This window comes from Necator americanus, chromosome X (assembly GCF_031761385.1).
Source record: "Necator americanus strain Aroian chromosome X, whole genome shotgun sequence".
Classification (NCBI taxonomy): domain Eukaryota; kingdom Metazoa; phylum Nematoda; class Chromadorea; order Rhabditida; family Ancylostomatidae; genus Necator; species Necator americanus.
The window spans coordinates 12102379-12124830 of record NC_087376.1 but is presented as its reverse complement, the minus strand read 5'-3'; the positions used below and the strand labels follow the sequence as shown (position 1 = coordinate 12124830).

The 22452-nt window shown below is 43.3% G+C and overlaps 4 protein-coding genes across 6 annotated transcripts in view; 1 reads left to right on the top strand and 3 right to left on the bottom strand.

The window, feature by feature from the left end:
* Positions 1-2354: 2354 nt before the first annotated feature.
* RB195_022559 (uncharacterized protein) lies at positions 2355-3491 on the bottom strand (the record flags this gene model as incomplete). Its single annotated transcript, XM_064209720.1, has 1 exon — positions 2355-3491. One exon carries the CDS (start codon positions 3489-3491, stop codon positions 2355-2357), a length of 1137 nt encoding a protein of 378 aa, XP_064065601.1.
* RB195_022558 (uncharacterized protein) lies at positions 2355-4810 on the bottom strand (the record flags this gene model as incomplete). 2 transcript variants are annotated; one of them, XM_064209719.1, is made up of 3 exons in its annotated part: positions 2355-3612; positions 3945-4129; positions 4277-4810. In XM_064209719.1, the coding sequence occupies 3 exons, from the start codon at positions 4808-4810 to the stop codon at positions 2355-2357; spliced, it is 1977 nt and encodes a 658-aa protein (XP_064065599.1). The 2 variants fall into 2 exon arrangements, with proteins under 2 accessions (XP_064065599.1, XP_064065600.1); XM_064209718.1 differs by lacking the exons at positions 2355-3612; positions 3945-4129 and having other exon boundaries at positions 4265-4810.
* A 21-nt stretch (positions 4811-4831) lies between these two features.
* RB195_022557 (uncharacterized protein) lies at positions 4832-5179 on the bottom strand (the record flags this gene model as incomplete). Its single annotated transcript, XM_064209717.1, has 1 exon — positions 4832-5179. One exon carries the CDS (start codon positions 5177-5179, stop codon positions 4832-4834), a length of 348 nt encoding a protein of 115 aa, XP_064065598.1.
* Positions 5085-22452, top strand: part of RB195_022556 (uncharacterized protein) — a gene marked incomplete at both ends in the record, with an annotated part of 28520 nt that continues 11152 nt past the window's right edge. The window contains 6 exons of one of the 2 annotated variants that reach the window (XM_064209715.1): positions 5085-5154; positions 5703-5799; positions 7276-7360; positions 17354-17431; positions 18279-18410; positions 18519-18651. In XM_064209715.1, the coding sequence (XP_064065596.1) occupies positions 5085-5154; positions 5703-5799; positions 7276-7360; positions 17354-17431; positions 18279-18410; positions 18519-18651 (595 nt within the window). Of the gene's footprint in view, positions 5155-5324; positions 5371-5702; positions 5800-7275; positions 7361-17353; positions 17432-18278; positions 18411-18518; positions 18652-22452 lie in introns of those variants that run through there. The other variant, XM_064209716.1, reaches the window with a different exon arrangement.

Below are 22452 nucleotides of genomic sequence, written 5' to 3'. Positions count from 1 at the left end.
TATGATTAAGGATACATGAGTTCACATCACAAACGGCCCACCACATCCAGTGACGAATACTTTATTATACAACTATTGCTTTTTCGAGTAGTTTGTATTGAAGTGAGTGTGACGCTACTCATTTTTTTGTCTTATTGTCAATGTGAAGCATGGAAATGAACTTTTTAATATACTACCTATAGATAGACGCAAATCGGTGTCATTGAAGAATTTAGCTTGGATGCCCTTGAGCTTCAAAGCATTACCCCTCTCCAATAGGAGTCACTACTTATCCTAATTTGGGAGCATTGATGCGTCAATAGTGGTGCAGCGAATCATATAAGACTCAGGGAAAGACCACTGAGTGGATGTACTGGAACAGAAAGGGCTACGTTTTCCACTAGATGTGTCACAGCTTTCGAGTTTGGTTGTGAGCGCTGTACGTACTACACCTTCGTACGTATTTACATACAAAGCTCCCGAATGAAGTAACTGACCTGGACTTTTAGTTTCGATAGCTATATTTTGCTGTTTCTACTATTTTTTAAATCGGATGAAATGGAATAAATGAATACTGGTAAAAGTGGTTGATTTTAATAGAATTAATAAAATTTCAGATAATAAATAACATCAATCTACTAATTTCCGTAAAAGTGTGGAAAGCAAAAAAGAAAGACTATTAGCATGAATTCGGCCCCAATATGAATTTTTTATGTTCGCTTTTCGGTTAGAAGAGGGGAAACTAGTATGTTGGCTGTGTCTCATTTAAACAAGATCGTTCAGTTTTTATTTTCTTTCCTCTGTTTTCTATGCAGATAGATGGGTGTGATATTTCTTTTTGAAACTTCTGTTCATGGAGAAAGTAGGATATCCAGTTCAAAGCAACATTCAAGTGCTAGATTCAAACAAGCCGTAGACATCCTCCAATAATTTGGAATTCATCACTAATCCGCTGAAAATTTGAGTAGTTTTCTACAAGAATTGATATATAAGATCAAGTGAATTGATTCATGTGCTGGTTTTATGCTTTCTAGTTCAACTATGTTTTAAGGAGCTGCCAGTATTCCTCATAATGTATAATTTAAAATGAAGATATGTGATGTGTTGTGATCTGTTTTTGGTCTGTGGTCATTTCTTATACCAGTTTTTCAAAATCCGGTTAGCTACCTTGCATGATTTTGTCTGCTCTATTTCCTTGCAGTTTTTGATTTTCGGAGTTATACGTAACTAGTCAGCATACCTTTCTTTGCTCCCAAAAAACAGCTTCATAGAAATACCAAATCTTTCAGTTTTTATGGTATAGGGTCTGAAATGGGTTGACAGAGTTTACTGCGCCGTTCCCCGCATCACTTGTAATTCTACTCATCACAGGTTAAAAGTCTTTGAAGAACGATTACCAAGTCTGTAATTCGTTTTCGAGAACCTTTAGGTGAAGTGAAAGCTGTGTTTCTGTGTATAGTGATCATCATATTCGTAAAGAGAATGTGTCAAAATCCTAATGAGCAAGCAGCAGGGTCAGAGTCGATTTGATCGATGCCGCATCAGTCCTGGAAAGAAGTGGCCTGTAATATGGCCTTTCCAGTTTCCAATGTGCCTTTATGCAGTTTGATCGAAATCTAGCTTACTTCACAATCGAGTCAGAGTGAACTAATTGGTGGTGCAATTACGTAAGCAGAAGTATGGACAAGCTCCTTAAATGCAGTACGGTGGCAAATTTTGTTTCGGCGGCCGCGTCGCGGCGGGCCACATTGAAGCAGGGCAGGCTCGGCGCAGGCTTCTGCTTGCGATTCGCAATTGTGAGGACATGTAAAGTTTTGTTCCTCCTTTGTTTTCTGTCGTTCCTTCAATGTCGTTCTCAACAGCCTAGCTTCACTTTAGGGTACGCTATTGCTCCTTTTCAAACTCATTGTTACGCTGTTTATATTAAAGAAATCTGTTTCTTATACAAGCTTCCGTTCTTTTCTCTTCGCGTATGCATTTCAGCTTCTGTCGTCTCTTCAGAGTCGTTCTTTACGTAAATGTAGATTTACTTTCATTACATACATTACTGCTCTTTATTCAAGTTTATTTTTATGTTGACTATATTTAAGAGCTATTTTTCTTCTGTAGCGCGGTTGAGTCCCAGCTTAACTTTGAGGAACCTGAATAAAGGACAGCCACGTATAAACCACGAACAACGACTACAATGACGTGAAGAGCGACTCTGAAGAGACGACAGAGGCTGAAATGCATATTCGAAGAAAAAAGAACAGGAGTTTGTAGAAGAGATACATCTCTTTAATATAAGCAACGTAACAATAAGTTTGAAAAGGAGCAGTAGCGTACCAAAAGTGAAGCTAAACTGTTGAGAAGAACGACATTGAAGATCACCTTGATCACCTTGACTCCCGTTGATCTTCGAACTGGTCGAGCGGGCGCCAGTAATCCTTCCATTTGTCCCGATCGCGTGCCAGAGTAGCCCAGTGGTTCCACCTTTCGCGTGGGACACGAAGAGCATCATATTTTTCTTTGAAGGACTCCGTGAAGAAATCTAACCATCGGGTCAGCGGTCTTCCTGTAGTGCGCTTAATATCGCGGGGAACCCAGTCGCTCACGGCTCTGGTCCAACGGTTGTCATCAAAGCGCATCACGTGTCCGGCCCACCTTATTTTACTTTCCTTGGCAAACACGGCGGCGTCTCTAATCTTCGATCGTTGACGTAGGAGAGAACTTCGAATCCCGTCCCTCACTTGCGTGAAACGGGATACTCCTAGCATCACTCTCTCAATTGCGCGTTCAATGACGCTCAGCGCGTTTTCCTCCTGCTTGCGAAATGTCCAGGTTTCCGAAGCATAGGTCAAAGCAGCAAGTACGGTGGTGTTGAAGAGGTGAGCACGGAGCCGGGTGTTCCTGGTCTTCTTCACTACATCCTCGATGCTCTTGTACGCTCCCCAAGCCGCTCGTCTCCTCCTGCCCAGCTCGGGGATCAGGTCGTTCATCATGTTCAGTTCCCGACCCAGGTAAACGTAGCTGGTGCATTCGGATATGTTCGTTCCGTTGAGCGTGAATGGGGCATCCGAAACCCATCCGTTCCGCATGAACATCGTCTTTTGTAGATTCAGCTGAAGACCGATGCATCCACATGTTTCGTCGAATTCGGTCAGCATTCGTTCCGCTTGGCTGATGCTAGGTGTTATCAGTACGATGTCATCAGCAAAGCGTAAATGGTGTAGCTGCCGACCATCAACCTTCACTCCCATGTCGTCCCATTCCAACTTTCGCATTGCGTTCTCGAGGGTGGCTGTGAATATTTTGGGTGAAATTGTATCATCCTGTCGGACCCCCCTCCTCATGTCAAAGACGAAATTTTTGTAGAGTATCGAAATTCCGGTCGTGAAGTTACTGCACAACTCTCGAAGCACCTTTATGTACTGAGTAGGGACGCCTTGGTTGTCCAAGGCTTCCACGACCGCTTCCGTCTCAACTGAGTCGAAGGCCTTCTTTAAGTCGATGAAGGTGAGACAGAGCGGCATCTTGTACTCTCGTGATACCTCGATGAGTTTCGAAACAGTGTGAATGTGGTCAATCGTGCTGAATCCTTTTCGAAACCCTGCTTGCTCGCATGACTGTCCTTCATCCAAGACTTTTTCAATCCTATTAAGGATTACTCTTGTAAAGAGCTTGTAGATGACGGACAGTAGGCAGATTGGACGATGTCATGTGGATCTCCCTTTTTATACAACAAAAAGGGTCTTGCTGGTCTTCCACTGTTTAGGAACCTTGCATTCCGACAGATAACGTGTAAAGAGCCTCGCCAGGATGTTGATGAGTACTGGCGGAAGGCTCTTCAGGTGTTCTGATCTTATTCTGTCGGGACCAGGTGCCGTACGATTTTTTACCGACATGATAGCATGTCGTATTTCGGACGGGAGAACCTCTGGAATGACATGTCCGTTTTCCCTCAGATGGTGAGGAGGCAAGTGGACATGTCGAAGAGATCAGAGTAGAAGTCGTAGATGATTTTCTCCATCCCCCTTCTCGATGCAATGGCTGTTCCCTTTGGGCTCCGGAGAGCAGTCATCCTCGTCTTGTGACTGGCGAAGTCTCGACTGGCATAGCGGATGATTTTACCCACCTCTGCAGCTTCAGCCAGCACTTCTGCTCTTCTCTCCTTAAGGTTTTCGTTTATCGCCTCTTTGCAAAGCCTTGGAGCTCGGACGCGAGTTCTTGGTTCCCTGCGACTCGTGCTGCTCCACGCTGGCGCATCAGCTCAAGAGTTTCAAAAGACAGTCGTCTTTTGGTGGTTTTAGAACCGAACCTTCCTCGTGCAGTCGCGAAGGTGTTCAACGAGCCGGTCTAATTCCTCGTCGATGTTGTCCATTGCGGAATCTTCCCAAAAGCCGGCTAGCGTAGCGAAGAGATCCCAGTTGATGGTAGTCTTGGGATTTCTCTCTCTGAACTTTGCGGCTTTCTCTGCTCTCCTTGTGAAGGAAAATCTTCCTCGGAGGAGGCGATGGTCCGATCCCGTATAGAACTTTGGTACAACAGCGACGTCCGTCAGGCAGAACCTTTTATTGACGATGATGTGGTCAATTTCATTACGGTATCCTCCACCGGGTGACTCCCACGTCCAGCGTAGAGAGGAGGGCTTCTGGAATTGCGAGTTCCCATGGATAGTCTTAGTCGTCATGATGAACTCGGAGAACCTCTCCCCCTGTTCATTCCATTGTAGGCCGTGGGTCCCGATGTGAAGTTCCTCCGGCGTTCTTCTTGGGCCAATCTTGGCGTTGAAATCGCCAATTATGACCTTGTAGAAGGCATGATCTTCTCGGTAGAACTTCTCCAGGCCCATATAGAAAGCTTCGACTTCTTCTTATTCGTAGCTTGATGTTGGAGGGTAAGCGACGAAGATAGTCAAGGCTGGTGTTGGACCACATCTTCTCATCCGCAGACGTCCGATTCGGGTCGTAAGTTGTTCAAAAGAGTCGATGTTCTTTGCCATACTCGTGTTGACGGGGACGCCAACTCCACCAACACCTCTACTGTCGCATGTTTCTAAGAACAGTTCTTCTCCAGTTTCATATACGGCGTTGAGAGGGTGACGTCGTCTCGTCTCGGTCAGTCCGATGACGTCGTACTTGGTCTTCTTGGCTTGCATCATCAGATCTTCGATGGCCGCTTCCGATGCAAGCGTACGTGCGTTATAAGTACAGATCGCCATCCTAGTCCTTTTCCTTTTTGGTAGCCTACATGACTCCTGCGACATTGAAGAAACGACAGAAAATGAAGCAAGAACAAAACTTTACATGCCCTCACAATTGCGAATAGTAAGCAGTAGAAGTCTGCGCTGAGGCCGCTCTGCTCCAATGTGGCCTGCCGCCAAAGCAGAATCTGCGGCCGTGCTGTATTTCAGTGGCTTGTGAAGTATGGCACGCTCAGCATAGCTCTAGAGATGAAAGTCAATCACTAGTTATTTGCAGATACGCTCACACTAATCTGCAAGCAGCTAAAAATAATGCCACTTCTACCACATTTATAGTTACATCACAAATTAGGTCTTTTTGAAGTGGCTACCGCAATCACTTTGAAAAGGTGTCACTAATGAGTTTTTTAAAAGAGATGGAAAAATATATTTAACTAGTCTTCAGTCTTCCATCTTCAATTAACCTTCGAATTTTGTGGTGCGTTATGTCCTCTTTGAATTTTTGGTGATTCCCTCTCATTTTGGTGATTCAATGTTTCAGCTGCACCAGAGCCGCTGAAGGCTCGAATCCTTGTTCTCGAGAAGGAGCTTCATACATCAACGTACTTTCCCAGTACCCGAACTGTTCCAGCTAATTCGTATGTCCAGTTTTTCTCCATGTTTCTGTGCTGTTTATATTGTATCATATCTGCTCATACATTTTTTTCTCTCCTTCCTTTCTTTGTGATAGTATGCTACTGATTTGGAGTGGTTTATATACGTGCTCAAAGAATGATTGAACTACAGTAGCCCATTCAATCCGCGATGACCGACGTCTTTTATATCTGAAATTCTGACTCGTATCTAAACTTACACACGGCTGCGGAAGGCTCCCCTTTGGATCAATGCTCCGCGAAATTCAAAATACTACAGCGAGCAACGGAGTAGTTCCTCCGTTGCTCCAAACAAATAAGATCAGGGAAAGCTAGAGGATGAATCTTTACGGTGGTTTACGCACTTCTTTCCGGTATTTGGTCCTCTCTCACTCTCACCACACAGTCTGACATCTTAGTTGGCAGAGTCTAGTTCGCGAGATATTGAGACAGATTTTTTGCTGTAGACATGTAAATCTTGCTTCATGGCAAGCAGTCTTGCCATTACCAGCCTAGAATTCACAGGTGATTATCAAATTAAGTGCATCTTTTAACCACCGTGTAAATTGTTTTTCTTAGACGGAAAATCTTGGCAGTGGTTCGCTCTTAGCTAAGCTTCGAACATACAATGAAGTCGAGAAAATTGAATTTTTTTTTTTTTTTTTTTTTTTGGGAGACGATGCCAGAATTTTCGCTGTTCATCACAATTCAGGAACGGAGCCACCTCCGCGTCACTGTGAAGCGGTGATACGTTGTGAAGGAGTATTCAGTAGTATTTTGGGGTAAAATGTAGAGTGGGAAAGGCACTCAGTGGCGCCCGTATTTCTCGAAGTAAGTTATTAAATCGACCGGGGCCCTGAGACCTAAACATTCGTTTTAGAGGATTTATGACATATAAACAAAAGTTACGAAGATAAGAAGTAAGTTAGAGCGCCACTGAGTGGCCTCGCAACTACATTTTTCGCCTTATTTGGAAGACTCGGTAAAGTTAAAACAGTAGTAGTTCCAGTTCTGCCTTCCTTTTTTCTTAGTAACCTCAACCTACATTTCGTGGATCCCCTAAGACTGACGCTTAAGTTTTAGGCCCCGACTGATCCAGCTATTCACTCGTGCTGCATGGCCTTTTTCGTTCTGAGTGCAGGTGCTACTAGTACTGACAATTCTAGTACTGGCACAGCCGAAGTCCCCGCCACGATGACACTAAATACAGTAGGAAAGCAGTTCGATTCTGTCGCGTCAGAGAGCCCCCCTCAACTACATTTTACCCAAATTTCGGTCATCTTAGTCATTACGAGAAGCTCAGAAACTTTCTCAATGTTCGTTCCATAATAAACCCGATGAGGGCTTAGGCACGCTCTCAAGGCTAATAGTAGCGTTGGCACAGCAATGATTTTAACATTTTTTTTTATTCATACAGCTTAATTGCTGGTTCCAAAATGTCTGCGGAGTGCTTTTTATGGTAAAGATAAGGTTTCTTTGCAGATCGTTTCGACTTCCTTGTTTGAAGGACGCTTGGGGGCAACCGATTCCGTCCGAGTTGAGGATAAGGCAAGAAGATTTCCTCAGGGTTTGTTGCATCTTGAATCATTTCTACTGCTGAGTTCTGGGGGAACGGTCAAGAGGTACTCGTATGATGTGCCGCCGCGTATCCAGGAGGCTAATGAGCGTCGTTAATTGCACCGCGCGTCTCCTGATACCGTCATAATCGCTACAGTAGCCTGATTGCTCCTGTTGTGCTACGTCCTCAAGACGCCCCGTCCACGCCACTCTCCCCTCCCATTTCGTAACGTCTACCGCTCTTACGACGATTTTTTTCGTCTCGCCCACAGCTCTTATGATGCGCTTTTAAAATCGAACGGAAAGGAAAGTACCTGGTATTAGATGTTGTTCGAAGGTCTGCATAAAGTGTGCTTGTAAGTTAATATAAAAGAAGGAAAGAATGAAAGAGGTTTGTATAAGTGATATGCCATTTAGAAATGCGAGTGAAAATGAAATTATCCTGTCTCGACTTGTTAGGTGGAAAACACTCATTCATCTCTGGGAATGCAGGAGATGTTTCAAAAAATGTCCCATTGATCGGTGTTATGCTATCTTCTTTACTTTTTTTTCTCCTAAGGATTTCTTTTTGTTTATCTAGCTGGGTAAAACTGGCATCCAACGATTAACGTGGCGCGAATAATGTCTCGCAGACATACACTGTACTTGAAGGTACATCTCGAAGATACAAAGGTCTCTGTTCGCCACTAATAAACCTAACCTGTCATATTGATTTTATGCAGGGAATAGGTAGAAATGAAGCGATAAAACGCTGTTGAAAGATGTTTGAAGAACCATACAAAGTTCTATTATATAAAACTGTATAAAACGTGCAAGCAAGTATTGAAGTATTTGACATGCGCTCTATATAAACATTATACCTAAGTAAAATTTTGAAAAGGTAAAATGTAGAAAGGAGTTTAAAGAATGTATACGAAGTAATAAGCGCATTAAGTTGCTGTTATTATAGCTGCTGCAGTTGAAAGTTGAAAACGAATTCGTTGAATGGCATCGTGACAAACACATACTTATACACTGCTAGTTTATATAGAAGACTTAGGGCACGAAATGTGTTAAATTATGAGATCTGTGAAAATATATGCATTTTATTCTTTTTCCTGGAGCATCTTTTTGAGATAATTTTTACTTATTTAAAGTTACATTGCATATAAGGATCTACTTCTTCTCTTTTATTCCCAATAATATGCTCTTAGTTTACTATATCCGTGCATCAGAATTCGCTGCGGCAGTTCGTTTTTCACTCCCCCTCCCTTCAAAATCCGCTTCGTCGCGGCGCGAACGTCGCGCGCGGCGTTGATCAGAGAGCAATAGGGAGGCGGGTTGCAGGTGATCTCAGGCGGTCGTGGACGATGCCTAGCTGGTGGAGCGGCAGCCGTAATTACGCGGAGAAGCGCGATGCTGAAGGTAGGACAGGAGCGGTCAGGCGATTTTCACGGGTACCTCTTGTCCCGCACCCCTGAGTTCTGTGACTGTAGAGTGTTGGTAACGTGGTTGCCAATGTTTGGTTTTTGGTTGTTTTTGAAATGGAATTCAGAATTTCTTCTGCAAAGAATTTGAGAGGATTGATGAAGGACTAGTTTTGTTACAAGAATCGTTCAAGTGTAATTATCATGATATATAATAACGGGCTTATTCTGTCACGTGTGTGTGTGTGTGTGTGTCAGTCACGAAATTCAAAAAGGGGGGTGTGACGGGTCCACCGGCGTCGGCTTGGTGCCTCGACGCTAGAAAGCTATAAAATAGGGTGCGACGGGTCCACCGGCGCCAGATATCTACAGAAGGGGTGCGACGGGTCCCACGGGATCGGATTGGTGCGCCGGCGCCAGATAGCTATAAAATGGTTCGCGACGGGTCCCGCGGCGTCGGATTGGTGCGCCGGCGTTAGATACCTATAAAAAGGGGTGTGATGGTTCTCGAGATAGCGTGGGATTGGTGCGCCATAGCTGCGTGTGAATTTCGCTAAAGATAGGTGGGACGTTGCAGCTGTTTCATAGTCGTGGATGCTGACTGCTTTTTTTTCACCTTTATGACTCCTCCGCGTATCTATTTCCTCCTTCGTTTGTTTCTCAAGTTGGTAGCATGCCGTTCTCAGAAAGTGGAAGCACGAATTAAACCGGCTGCTTAAATAGTAGCCAACAGTTTACATAACTTGACGAGGAACGTTATCTTTATCAGTACGATGATGTCATTCACGTTATTTTATGTTAAAACATCATCCTGTGATAACTGTTGGGGAAAATCAGGAGGAACACCCATACTTCGAGTAATACTTTCAAATTTTGTCTATATTATTTTGGTATCGAAGGAGTGTTTGAAGCTGATGGTTGAATATTCTACAAATGTAGAACTGGCGCGTTTAGAAAGAAAACTTTGTAATCTTTCACCTTAATTTATAATTAAAAAAGAGAAGGAAAGCGTTGCTTAAAAAACACAAATCTAATTCTACAGAAAATGCCACTACTACTGACTTTTATTGATCTGCGAAGAGGAGCGAAGCTGAAACCACAGAAAGTCTGAAGTCCGGCTTTAGCCGGACATTCAGACTGGTACCAAGATATATTCGGAGTTCTGTAGAAAAGCTGTATAGTGTTGATAGCTGTTCATTTTCATTCAGCAAGAAAAAGTGGATGCCTCTTATGTAGAAAAAAGATATATTATACAAGGTGAGAGGGTAGGGAAGACTTTTTAAAATCTTTCCAAATCTTATTTGGATCTTAAGTTCCTTTTTTTGTCGAAAGTTGTATAACGTATCGAGAAACTTCTTCCGTATAGGAGAAGAAATGCTAACGACTGAGAACGTTTTAGGACTCTACAGGAAGTTACATAATAAAATGGTACCTAGGAAGAGCAGAGCAATGAATATATTCCATAGATGGTTGATGTATTTTTAAAACTGAAAATATCATTTATGGGAAGTGTAATACTTCACTGTACTAATGGGTTTTTCACCACATTTACTTGTTTCTGTATAATATACAATCCTTGGATTACGTATACCAGTTCTACTGTGGGGAAGCTACGAACGAAAGCATCACAAGCTATCTTACACGGTAAATTATGCTGTTTCAGAATAGAATTCTTTTTGATATTTTTTTTTCATCCTGTCACACCCTCGACTTCGAATACTGCAGTAGGATCAGAATAAGATAGTATAAAAAGTTCCGTTGTGTTCCTGCCCTTGACGGATTAGCGGATTTCTTCGGAACACATCAGTAAGGAAGGAAGGCACAGAATCTTTCATAAGTATTTGTGCACTATTGCATACATATTGTAAGGTCAAAACGACATGATGCACGTAAGCAATTGTGTATGCGGCTTCTCTGGAGGCGCTTCGAGGGACTAGGAGTGTGGTGAAACCTTTGCTGGCACCACCCATCGCTGCAGTTTGCGGTGGTCCCAACTTAGTCGCAGCTGCTGCCTCCACGCGAGGGCGTATGCAAATGCACTGCAGCTACATTCGTGATTCATGTCGTTCTGACCGGACTACAAATAAGGTAGATAAGTAGATGAGATAACAGAAATGTAATGATTAAAAAAATGAACAATCACAAATGACAATAATAAAATAATAACAGATAAAAAAGATAAACATGATAGAAAGTAAAAAATAGGTATTCGATTCGCCCTCCCTCTCGTCGCGTCCCGATCGACGACCCTCTTCACTTTGGACTGTCCGGGATGCAGACACCCCTTCACATATGAAGGGTTCGGCTCCGACCTATTGCCAGCGTTTTCTTCTTCCCTTTTACCATAAATAAAGACGAAAGATTTCATAGTTCTCTTTCTAAACGCGTCAGTCCTACATTTTCAGAATATTCAAAGTTCAGCTTCAAACACTCCTCGATACTGGTATAATATCCACGCAATTTGAGAGTATTTCTCGAAGTATGGGTTTTCTTCCTGTATTCCCCAACAGCTATCACAGAGTGATGCTTAACATAAAATAACGTGAATGACATCATCGTAGTGGTAAAGATAACGTTCCTCGTTAGATCATGTAAGCTGTTGGCTATTATTTAAGCAGCCGGTTTCATTTGTGTTTCCACTTTTTGAAGAAGGGATGTTACCAACCTGAGGCAAGCGTGCAATGACCACGGGTATGAAACGTATGCAAAGTCCCATTTACCTTTTGCGGCATGCACACGAAGTTACTGCGTGATGATATTGCACTATAGCAGGACATTTCTACGCCGTTGGACCCGTCGCACCCCATTTTATAACTATCGTGCGCCGGCGCACAATTTCGACGCCGAGGGACCCACTGCACCTCCTTTTACTGCTCCACGACGTCGGGGCACCATTTCGAGGCAGGGACTCGTCGCACCCTCTTTTACCGCACCATGACTCCGGACACCATTTCGATGTCGTGGGACCCGCCGCCCCCATTTTAAAGCTACCTGGTGCCGACGCACTAATTCGACGCTGGCGGACTTTTTGGAAGACCACACATATACATACACATACACATATACATACACGCACACACACGCACGCATATATATGTGTGTACATGTGTATATATGTGTGTATATATATGTGTATATATATATACGTATATATATATATATATATATACGTATATATGCATAGTAGTCAAAACGGCATGAAGCATGGTGCAGCTGCGCAAGACGCACGGTGAAGATAGTGGTACATACATGCATTCATACATACATACATACATACATACATACATACATACATACATACATACATTCATACATACATACATACATACATACATACATACATACATACATACATACATACATACATACATACATACATACATACATACATACATACATACATACATACATACATACATACATACATACATACATACATACATACATACATACATACTACATACATACATACATACATACATACATACATACATACATACATACATACATACATACATACATACATACATACATACATACATACATACATACATACATACATACACATACATACATACATACATACATACATACATACATACATACATACATACATACATACATACATACATACATACATACATACATACATACATACATACATACATACATACATACATACATACATACATACATACATACATACATACATACGTACGTACGTACATACATACATACATACATACATACATACATACAAACAAACATACATACATACATACATACATACATACATACATACAAACAAACAAACAAACAAACAAACATGACCTTCTCTTTTATCGGCGGCCTGACGCGATTACCCGCATCTTCGCCGAGGTGTGCCTTTTCCTAACTTTCACGATCTCTTGCCAGAGCTTGCACAGAATCGATCCATCCGTCGCTATCCCATGTCCTGCAAAACTTTACGTCTCGCCGTGAGCTGCCTCTCCGCGCCGAGTGTTGTCAGATCCTCTTTCACTACCTCAGTCCAGATCTTCCGCTTTCGGCCAGGTTGCCTCTTCCAGTTCGAAACTGGCGAACTCAGAACTCGAACTGTCGAACAAGGCGATCTGCTGGCCTTCTTAATGTATGACCAAAGAAGCAGAGACGATTTTCTATAGCCTCTTTCGAAGGCTGTGCAAGATGCTAATGTCTTTCGTGTGTCATCCGCCGGTACACCACATCAATTTCCGCGTAAAGATCTTTACTCGCATATCCTCGGCTAAAAGTAGCCAAGCATCCGTCTAAGCAGCTTTCTTTTCCGTGCAATCAAGCCTCTCCATCACCGTAGTTGCTGCTGCCCAAGTCTCCGATCCGTACATCATGATGGGACGAATTGCGGATAGGTAGACTCGCAGGTTCGTTCGTCGGTGATGGGGGTCGACCACACGCATTTCTTTAAAGGCATCACCCCATGAATCTGGGGTGGTATGGATTTCCGATGGCTGAAGACTATACTAGGTTGTATGTTGCAGAAACGAGTGGGATAAAGTTTATTTCCTCCTAATTGCCGTAAATAACGTCCTGGGAGATGCGGCGCGTGTACAAAGATGGCGAGCTCCAATAGAACTTCTAGCGTTCCGTGACGCTATTTTCTACATCTCGTTGTAAAAAAACAGCGTCTCGGAACGCTCTGTTGGCGCGTGCCACCTTTGTTGCCAACTTCTGTTGGGGAGTGCCACCTTTGTGCACGCGCCGCATCTTCCAGGACGTTTCTTACGGCAGTTAGGAAGAAATGAGCGTTATCTCACCTGTTTCTGCAACATATGACCCCGTATAGCCTTCAGCCATCGGAAATCCATACCACCCTAGATTCGTGAGGTGATGCCTTTAAGGAGTTAAGTGCAGAAATAGCCTTAGCGTATCTTTGCTGAATATCTTTCTCGTAGCTGCCGTTGTTCTTCAGCATACAGCCCAGGTAACAGAACTCATCGACGACTTCAATTCGTTGTCCGTTCACCCTGATTTCCGTTCGAGGTCTCGAAGAGATCCTCATCTGCTTGAATTTATCAGGGTGTAGACGTAATCAGTAGGCTGCAGCCAACTTCGATATAAGGTTGACCACATGTTGAAGTTTCGTGGTACTTTCCGCGAATATAACAACATCCTCGGAGTGCTCGAGATCAGTCAGGGGGCACCCTGATGATGCTGAGACGATGTCGGCAGGACACTGATCGATTGTTCTTCGCGTGATGTCGTCGATAGCGAAGTTGGACAGGAAGGGTCCTGCCACTGCCTATTGTCTTACTCTAGTTACCACCTCGAATGCTTTTGTATACTTGGCTGGTGTTCGAACTGCAGCAGTTGTTCGTTGATTCATGTCACCAAGCAAGCGAACAAACTTTCCTGGTACTCCATCAGGGCGGAGCGCGTTGAGAAGACAGCCTTGATGAGCAGAGTCGAAAGCGGCTTCAAAGTCCTAGTTCCTTTCCTAGTCCCGTAAGGCTAGTTACATCGGCTTCGAGTACCGCTTCCAGATTTCGATCTTTCTCCTAACGATGTACAGCTGGTCAATCGTAGATCGTCCAGGACAAAAGCCATCTTGCTCGTCGCGCATTGTTTCTTCGCGATATCTAATAAGTCGGACCGGGATAATCTCCTCCAAAAACTTCCTTCATAATACGTAACGTAGCAATGAAGTTCCTCGATGGTTCCTAGGATCCGTGAATGGTAACTTCTTGTGGAGGGGAATTATGATAGCTTGTTTCCACATCTCACGTATCCTCTTGTTGACCCATATTGAACGAATCCCATACGGAAGTCATCGCACGAATCTCACACGGAAGAAGATATTTCAACATTTCTGCGCAGTTTTATCGTCTCCACTTGATTTTCCATTTTGCATCTTCAGCATCTAGAACCTCCCACTGGGTCATTGGTTCCTGACTAACCGCATGTGAAGGCGCTCGGGTTCAGGAGTTGATGCCGCTTGCCGGTTCGGCAAGCTTTTGAAGTGATTCCTACGAGGATTGTGCATAGGATAAAATGCGAGAATTGTTGGGTTGAACAAAAACATTTGAATAAAACTTTCAGTTATTAGAAACACTCACATTCTTATCACCATGACGGAAGTATATCAGAGGGATTGTTTGGATCATGGTCTACAAAATGCGCCCAAAGATTCGGCAGCTTTTCTATCCCTGTGGCTGCTGTGAGAAAAAGTGAGCGAATTCTATCTCATCGTTGAATTTCTTTTCGCGGAGGTGATGCTTCAGAGCACAACAGAGATGATCGAAGAACATAGGTCGGGGGGAACAAGCAACAAAGGGTGGCGTTCCCAGAAGACAGCATCTTTTTGCGATGTTTGCAAAACTTGCACGACATAACAGTCGGTCCAGGATAATCCGCTCCAAAACCTTATACATAACACGGAACAAAAAGATTCCTCGATAATTCCTAAGGTCCGTGACAAATAAATTCTTGTGGAGGGGAATTATGATAGCGCGTCTCCACGAGTCTGGTATCCTTTCGTCTATCCATATTAAACGGATGATCTTTGTTATCTCACGAATCCCAGACGTAGGAAGACACTTCAGCATTTCTGCGCTAATCCCGTCGTCTCCACCAGATTTTCCATTCTTCGTTTTTTGAATACAGACTAGAACCTCCGACTCGGTCGGTGATTCGTGGTCGGACTCGTTAACCGGATATGTCGGCTTATGAACATGCTCGAGTTCAGGAGCTGACGGTGCTTGCCAGTTCAGCAAGGTCTTGAAGTGGTCCCTTCAAGTTGGAAGGGTTATTTCACCGACAGCCACTCCATTAGCAGTGGCAGTGTTAAGGACGGTAGAACATCTTTTCATTTTGTCGCTATACTGCTTGAATAAAGCATAGGCTTTCTGCGGGTTCTTGTCCTCCTACGCCTGTCCGCTCATCGCGGTCTTGTTGCAGTTGACGATGCAACTTCTTCCTTCTAAGATGCTTTTTCTGGTTCAAATTGCCAGTGCTGCGGGCGAATACATCAATAATTGTGCGTGGATTTTGTTTCTGCAGATGCAAAGGCGATCTTCCGCGGCAATAGAACCGAGTGCGTTTCCCTTGCAGCGTCTTGGATGTGCTTTGTGAAAGAGTCCGCATCGCAAAGCTTCTGGTGCGCACTCTAACATGAATAGACACACGTTGGCGTAATTCGGTTCAGAATTCTTCGTCTTTCAGACCTGCTATGTGGATTTTCGATTGGAGAGGAACTCGTCGGTTTCTCTTGTGGAACCGTATCTTGAAACTGTCAGAGTCGGACGCCACGTCCCAAACAGCTCTATATTTTCGGATATCTGACTGAGGAATGTTCCTGGTCAGAAAGTAATGGAGCTGAAGTTTGATAGTTCTCATCTTCCGCTTGCGTTGCTCGTGCGTACCGCTATTCGACGTGCGCTCCGCCGAATGAAACCATTTCCCAAGCACATCACATTGTTATTCAAGACCCATTTTCGCATTTGATTCCGAAAATGCCTACCTGCTGGCTGTGTATTTTAGACATCAACGCACTGAGTTAATCATAGAAGGCGTCTTTTCCTCATCTTCGTGCTATCCCTTTTTCATCTGCATCGCCGCAGCAGATAGTGTGGTTTCCAATGCTGAAGACGGATCGATCTCTGATGCGTGTTTCCTGCAGCGCAGCACACAGAGATATCGCCAAAGCCTGGACAGGGCGCTTTGTTGGAGTTCACTCGGCAATGTTCGGCACTTCAGCTTGACGAAACGAATTTTTTGTTGCCAAAGATTCCATGCTCCCTTCAGGCAGTCGACCTTTCAGGTTGTGGGCTTTGGCGATGTGCTGGACGACAGCACCTTTTTGCAACGTTCATATGGGAATCTTTCGCCATATAACAGTGCAGGTTATACAGCTCGTACGTTCCAAATGCGTACACTCGAACGCCTAATTGCGTTTAGTTAAAGCATGGCCACCACGTGCAAGTAGCAATCCAGAGTCATATACGCAGCCCCATTACTTATTATTACTATTAGTTTTATTTTTGTCAGTATCATTTTTTATTTTCATCACTATTAGTTATTATTATTATTACCATTGTTATTATTATTATTATTATTATTATTATTATTATTATTATTATTATTATTATTATTATTATTATTATTATTATTATTGTTAATATTAGCATTATTATTATTACCATTATCATTATTATTATCATTATCATTGTTATTATTGTTATTATTATTATTATCATTATCATTATCCTTATCGTTACCATTATTTTTAGAACGAGGTGAGAATGAGATCCTAGCAGATGAGTGGAACCTGCATGGTTCGGATTCTCCTGCTCATTTTTCATGCTATTTGAAATGGCTGATCTTTTTTGCTTTTCGAGATGTTAATTTCGTGGACTAATTCGAACATATTGCCGGGATAACTCAATAAATAACACTTTTAATCAGTATTATTGACATCAAGTAGTGACAGTTGTACCGATTCAAATGTGCAGTTGGGGAGGGGGGAAGGGGAAGAAAGCAGAATTTCCGATCAGTGATACGTTGGTTCGTTTAGCAGAATCAAAATATCTGATCAAAAATGAACATTGCTATTTGTTTTGTAGCAGAAGCAACAACGATACAGAGACGGGAGTCCTATCTGGAAGATGGGGGAACTTGCTGCCCCTCTAGAGGGTATTCAGGTATCGTTGAAGGAGGTGTATCACGAAACTGATGATGTTAGGATCAGAAGGACAGGAGTGTAGCTCACACTCTCGATTCTAGCTGCTACGCTCGATCGCAGTCGTTTACGCAACTGCTTCGAGCTTCTGGTCGTTTTGATCTGACTATAGTAGAACGAGTGTAGTACATAGCGCTTCTGCGATTTTGCGCAAGGGACAGATATCAGTTGGATTGCAGATGCTGTTAGATTACGGCAGAGTTTGCTGCACTCCATCGCATAGTGAGTTGCATCGTTGAGACGAAGCTACACGTAGTTATTATGCACGCCTTTTTCTCATTTCTGCTCATACTCGTGAACCACACTCCTTCCCCTATCTGTTTGTGAATAGGTCCCAACATCGTCAATTTCGCGATATTTTGCCTTTAAAAGCATCACCCCACGAACCTGGGTGGTATGGATTTCCGATGGCTAAAGACTATACCGAGTCGTAGATTGCAGAAACGAGTGGGATAGCGCTCATTTCTTCCTAATTGCCGTAAAAAACGTCCCGGAAGATGCGACACGTGCACAATGGTGGCGCGCTCCAATAGAAATTCAAGCGTTCCAGGACGCTGTTTTTTTTACCACGAGTCCTATTGGAGCGTGCCACCCTTGTGCGCGTGCCGCATCTTCCGGAGCGTTTTTTTTACGGCAATTAGGAAGAAATGAGCATTATCCCACCCATTTCTCCAATCTACGACCCGGCATAGTCTTTAGCCATCGGAAATCCATACCACCCCAGATTCGTGGGATGATGCCTTTAAGTTTTTTTTTATATGTTGAAGTATCTTGAGGACGCATTTGATTTCAAATGCGTTGTTCTTTAGGAGTCGCTGGTTACTCCTTTGGAGACAACCCAGTTCCAAATGATGAGACTGCTTCAAATGAACAAGGAGCGAATAAATGAACAAGAGAAATCGGTACTCGATCATTTGGAAACGCGATACCGTGACACTATCGTGAGTCCTTTCTCCACTTTCAGAAGACTTAGTATAACCAAATTCCTCTTTTTTTTGTTTTTCTTTTAGGTTTCACGGGCTTTTTTTTGCAACTTTTAGTCTTTCCAGTACGGATCTACTGAATCCCTCATATCTGCGCATCGTAGCATCAGTCTACCAGTTTTCAACGAATCCGATCTTGATATTGTGAAGCATGGAGGTCATTTACCAACTGCAAAGAAGGTATATGTGAAGGAAGAAGGTGATTTTGGTTTGTCTTTCCGCAACTCATAGTGTATAACCGAACATTTTTACATGAATAAATGTGCAGTTGGCGTAAAATAGTTGTTTTGAGGTGACGCAGCGAGTCTTCGATGAAGGTCCACTGGCCTCTCTCTGTAATGTGCTTCCAAGATTGTGTAGAGGGTGTAGAGATAGAATTTCTGCCCTATCGCGGACTATTAGCATTCTTCATAGTCGTAATACCAATAAATACATCTACCTTTACCCCTTTTCGATAGTTTAATAGTTTCTCCTGATGAGATGACGTTTCCTTAAAGACTTCCCCACTTTCCGTGTAATTATCCATGAATAGCGTTCTTCTAAGGCAGATTTTGGACTTTATCATGACTACTACTAGGAAAACATCAACCGTACACAGTTACACGAGATGATGAAGGAGAAATCCAATCTCTTCAAGCTAAAATCATAGGGGCACCTTGGAAGCAAAACAAACGTCAAGGCTTATGGGAAACGGCTTCATTAGGACTGCGTAATCTTACAGGCGCACCATTGCACGAAAAAGAAACAAAGCTATGAAATAACAAGAAGAAATGAACACCAAAGAGCTCACCACGTTCTGTGAGGACAAAAGGAGCCAGCTCGCTGAGGGCGTAACATGTCATCCGGTACAACACCGACTATATGTACGATATCCACTCTAAGGAAATGTGGAACGGTTCAGATGTCCTTGCACAAATGAACAATAGGATTAGAAAAAGAAAAAAAGCATTGCAAACTTGTTATTTTATGAACCTAACAGTGGCCCAGTATAGGATTTTGGAGCCCTTTCTACACGCCGTCGGAAATGCTCATGTGTGGTTCAAACATTGTGGAGAATATTAAATTTCTTCCACAGCACTAATCCCTTTGCTCTTATATACGGATAAACAGCACATACCTTGCTGCTCGGCGTCTTTAGTTTAGGTGATAAAATTTGAATTATTCCACAGAAGAAAAAAATTTCAAGGCGGCGCTCGCGGAAACCTTTGTGGTTGGATCACTTCGTCAGTAGTTCATCTTTTATGTATAATGGTAAAAAAAGCAAAGTAACTGCCGTATCAGTAGGCTTGGGATGCGCTAACACCTTTTACTGCCAATCGTAGTCGCTGAAGTTTTTGGAGCGCATGTTATCCTATATGCAATGACTTCCAGGGGCCAGCTGATGATCAAATCAGTGTTTTTACCCTCCCAGGCTACCCTTTCATCTTTCCGGGGTCGATAAATTGGTACCATATTTGGTGCATATTTATCGACCCCGGAGGGATGAAAGGCTTTATTTGAACATTAGGGCGGATTCGAACCTCCGATCGCTCCTGTAGGCAGCGAACCTATTACAGACAGCTCCCTATTGTATACTGAGGTTAAGTATTACTAATAATACTAATATTTGACATATAACATATAACTCAACATATAATAGTAGATTTCTACTACATTATATAAATTACAATTATAATTACCATATAAAGCTCAAAATCGTCCGTCCGTTTGACGCAAATTCCCACGGAGACTCGATGGTCGAGGTGAGCGCAAGTAAGTTAAAAGCATCACACTACGAATCTGAGGTGTTACGGATTTCAGGTGGAGTATTCGTATACGGGATAGTAGATTATAGAGAAGGGGGTGATTCCGTCCATTTCTTCCTAATTGCCGTAAAAAAACGGCCCGAAAGATGCGGTGCATGCACAAGGCTGGCGCGCTCCAGTCGAACTCCTTGTGCGTCAGGACGCCCGAAGCCATATCTTCTGGGTCATTTTTTACGCAAAATGGAAGAAATGGACGGAATCACCCCCTCTCCATAATTTACTATCCCGTATACGAATACTCCACCTGAAATGCGTACCACCTCAGATTCGTGGAGTGATGCCTTTAACCCATTCGATTTTCACATACTTGCATCAGATACCCATTAAGTTCAACTTCATTCTTCGAGAGCGGAATGAAGAAATTACCAAAACGTTGGGAAAAATGTATCATAAAAGGAGATCATCTAGAGAAAAAAGTTATTGAAATCTCCTACAGAATAGATATTGTTCAAACAAAGAGGTCGTTTATCTTTGATTGTCCATCGTACATACATTTAAAAAAAAGATTAGTGCTCCCCAGAATTATTCCAGCAGGGAACGGTCAAGAAGTGCTCATGTGATGTGCCGCCGCGTAACCAGGAGGCTAATAAATAAAAGGATAGAGTGTCTGGCATTTATCAATCCCCTTGGGATGGGCCACCACCTTCATTTCAATTCGCAATTTTTACGAACGTGTTGCGGGGATAGCGAATGTGTCAAGTCAGTGTTGTTATCCTCCTAGACCAGTCTAGTACAAATTTATGGACCCCGCAGGGATGAAAGGCTGAGTGAGCACATTGCGGGTTCCAGTCTTCGACCAATGGTGTGGACAGAAACCTCTTACCAACTGCGCTACACCCGGCCTCCATGAGGCTAATGAGCGTCTATAATTGCATTGCGCGTCTCCTGACAGCGTCATAATCGCCACAGTAGCCTTGTCACACCTCTTGTATTCCGTCTCGCTGATGCTCCGCGTACACCGTACTCCCGCCCATTTCCCCGCGCCTCGCAGAGACGTGCCGTACCTAGGGGCGTATCTTGAAGATACAGAGCTCTCTGTTTGTCACTAATACACCCAACCTGTCGTATTTATTTTAAACAGAGAATATATAGAAACAAAGTGATAAAAAAAGTCAAATTAAGGAGTTTAAAGAATTTATAAAAAGTTAAAAATATGTGTGTGTGTGTGTGTGTGTGTGTGTGTGTGTGTGTGTGTGTGTGTGTGTGTGTGTGTGTGTGTGTGTGTGTGTGTGTGTGTGTGTGTGTGTGTGTGTGTGTGTGTGTGTGTGTGTGTGTGTGTGTGTGTGTGTGTGTGTGTGTGTGTGTGTGTGTGTGTGTGTGTGTGTGTGTGTGTGTGTGTGTGTGTGTGTGTGTGTGTGTGTGTGTGTGTGTGTGTGTGTGTGTGTGTGTGTGTGTGTGTGTGTGTGTGTGTGTGTGTGTGTGTGTGTGTGTGTGTGTGTGTGTGTGTGTGTGTGTGTGTGTGTGTGTGTGTGTGTGTGTGTGTGTGTGTGTGTGTGTGTGTGTGTGTGTGTGTGTGTGTGTGTGTGTGTGTGTGTGTGTGTGTGTGTGTGTGTGTGTGTGTGTGTGTGTGTGTGTGTGTGTGTGTGTGTGTGTGTGTGTGTGTGTGTGTGTGTGTGTGTGTGTGTGTGTGTGTGTGTGTGTGTGTGTGTGTGTGTGTGTGTGTGTGTGTGTGTGTGTGTGTGTGTGTGTGTGTGTGTGTGTGTGTGTGTGTGTGTGTGTGTGTGTGTGTGTGTGTGTGTGTGTGTGTGTGTGTGTGTGTGTGTGTGTGTGTGTGTGTGTGTGTGTGTGTGTGTGTGTGTGTGTGTGTGTGTGTGTGTGTGTGTGTCAGCAGCGGTCGGCGGATTTTCGCGCGTACCTCTTGCCCGAGGTGCGGCACACGGTAGCCGCCTAGACGTCGTTGATAACCAAGCCAAGCGCTGCTAGCCGCAGTTGAGGGGCTTCTCACTCAGTGTCTCTTGCCGATTTGAAATTTTTGGTAATTTTTGAATCGCATGCTTATTGGTATTGGCTGAAAATAGTATCGAATTAATTTGAAACAAGGGCAGTTACGCAAGGAGCATTTCTTTTGAGACAACCTAATAGTTGTTAATGAGGGTTGTTGCGTTTACTTTCAGAAACAATGCTTAAAAACCGTCAGTTGTTTCTTTACATTTGTATGTACTAAATAACTCATATTTTGATGTTTATGTTCCCAA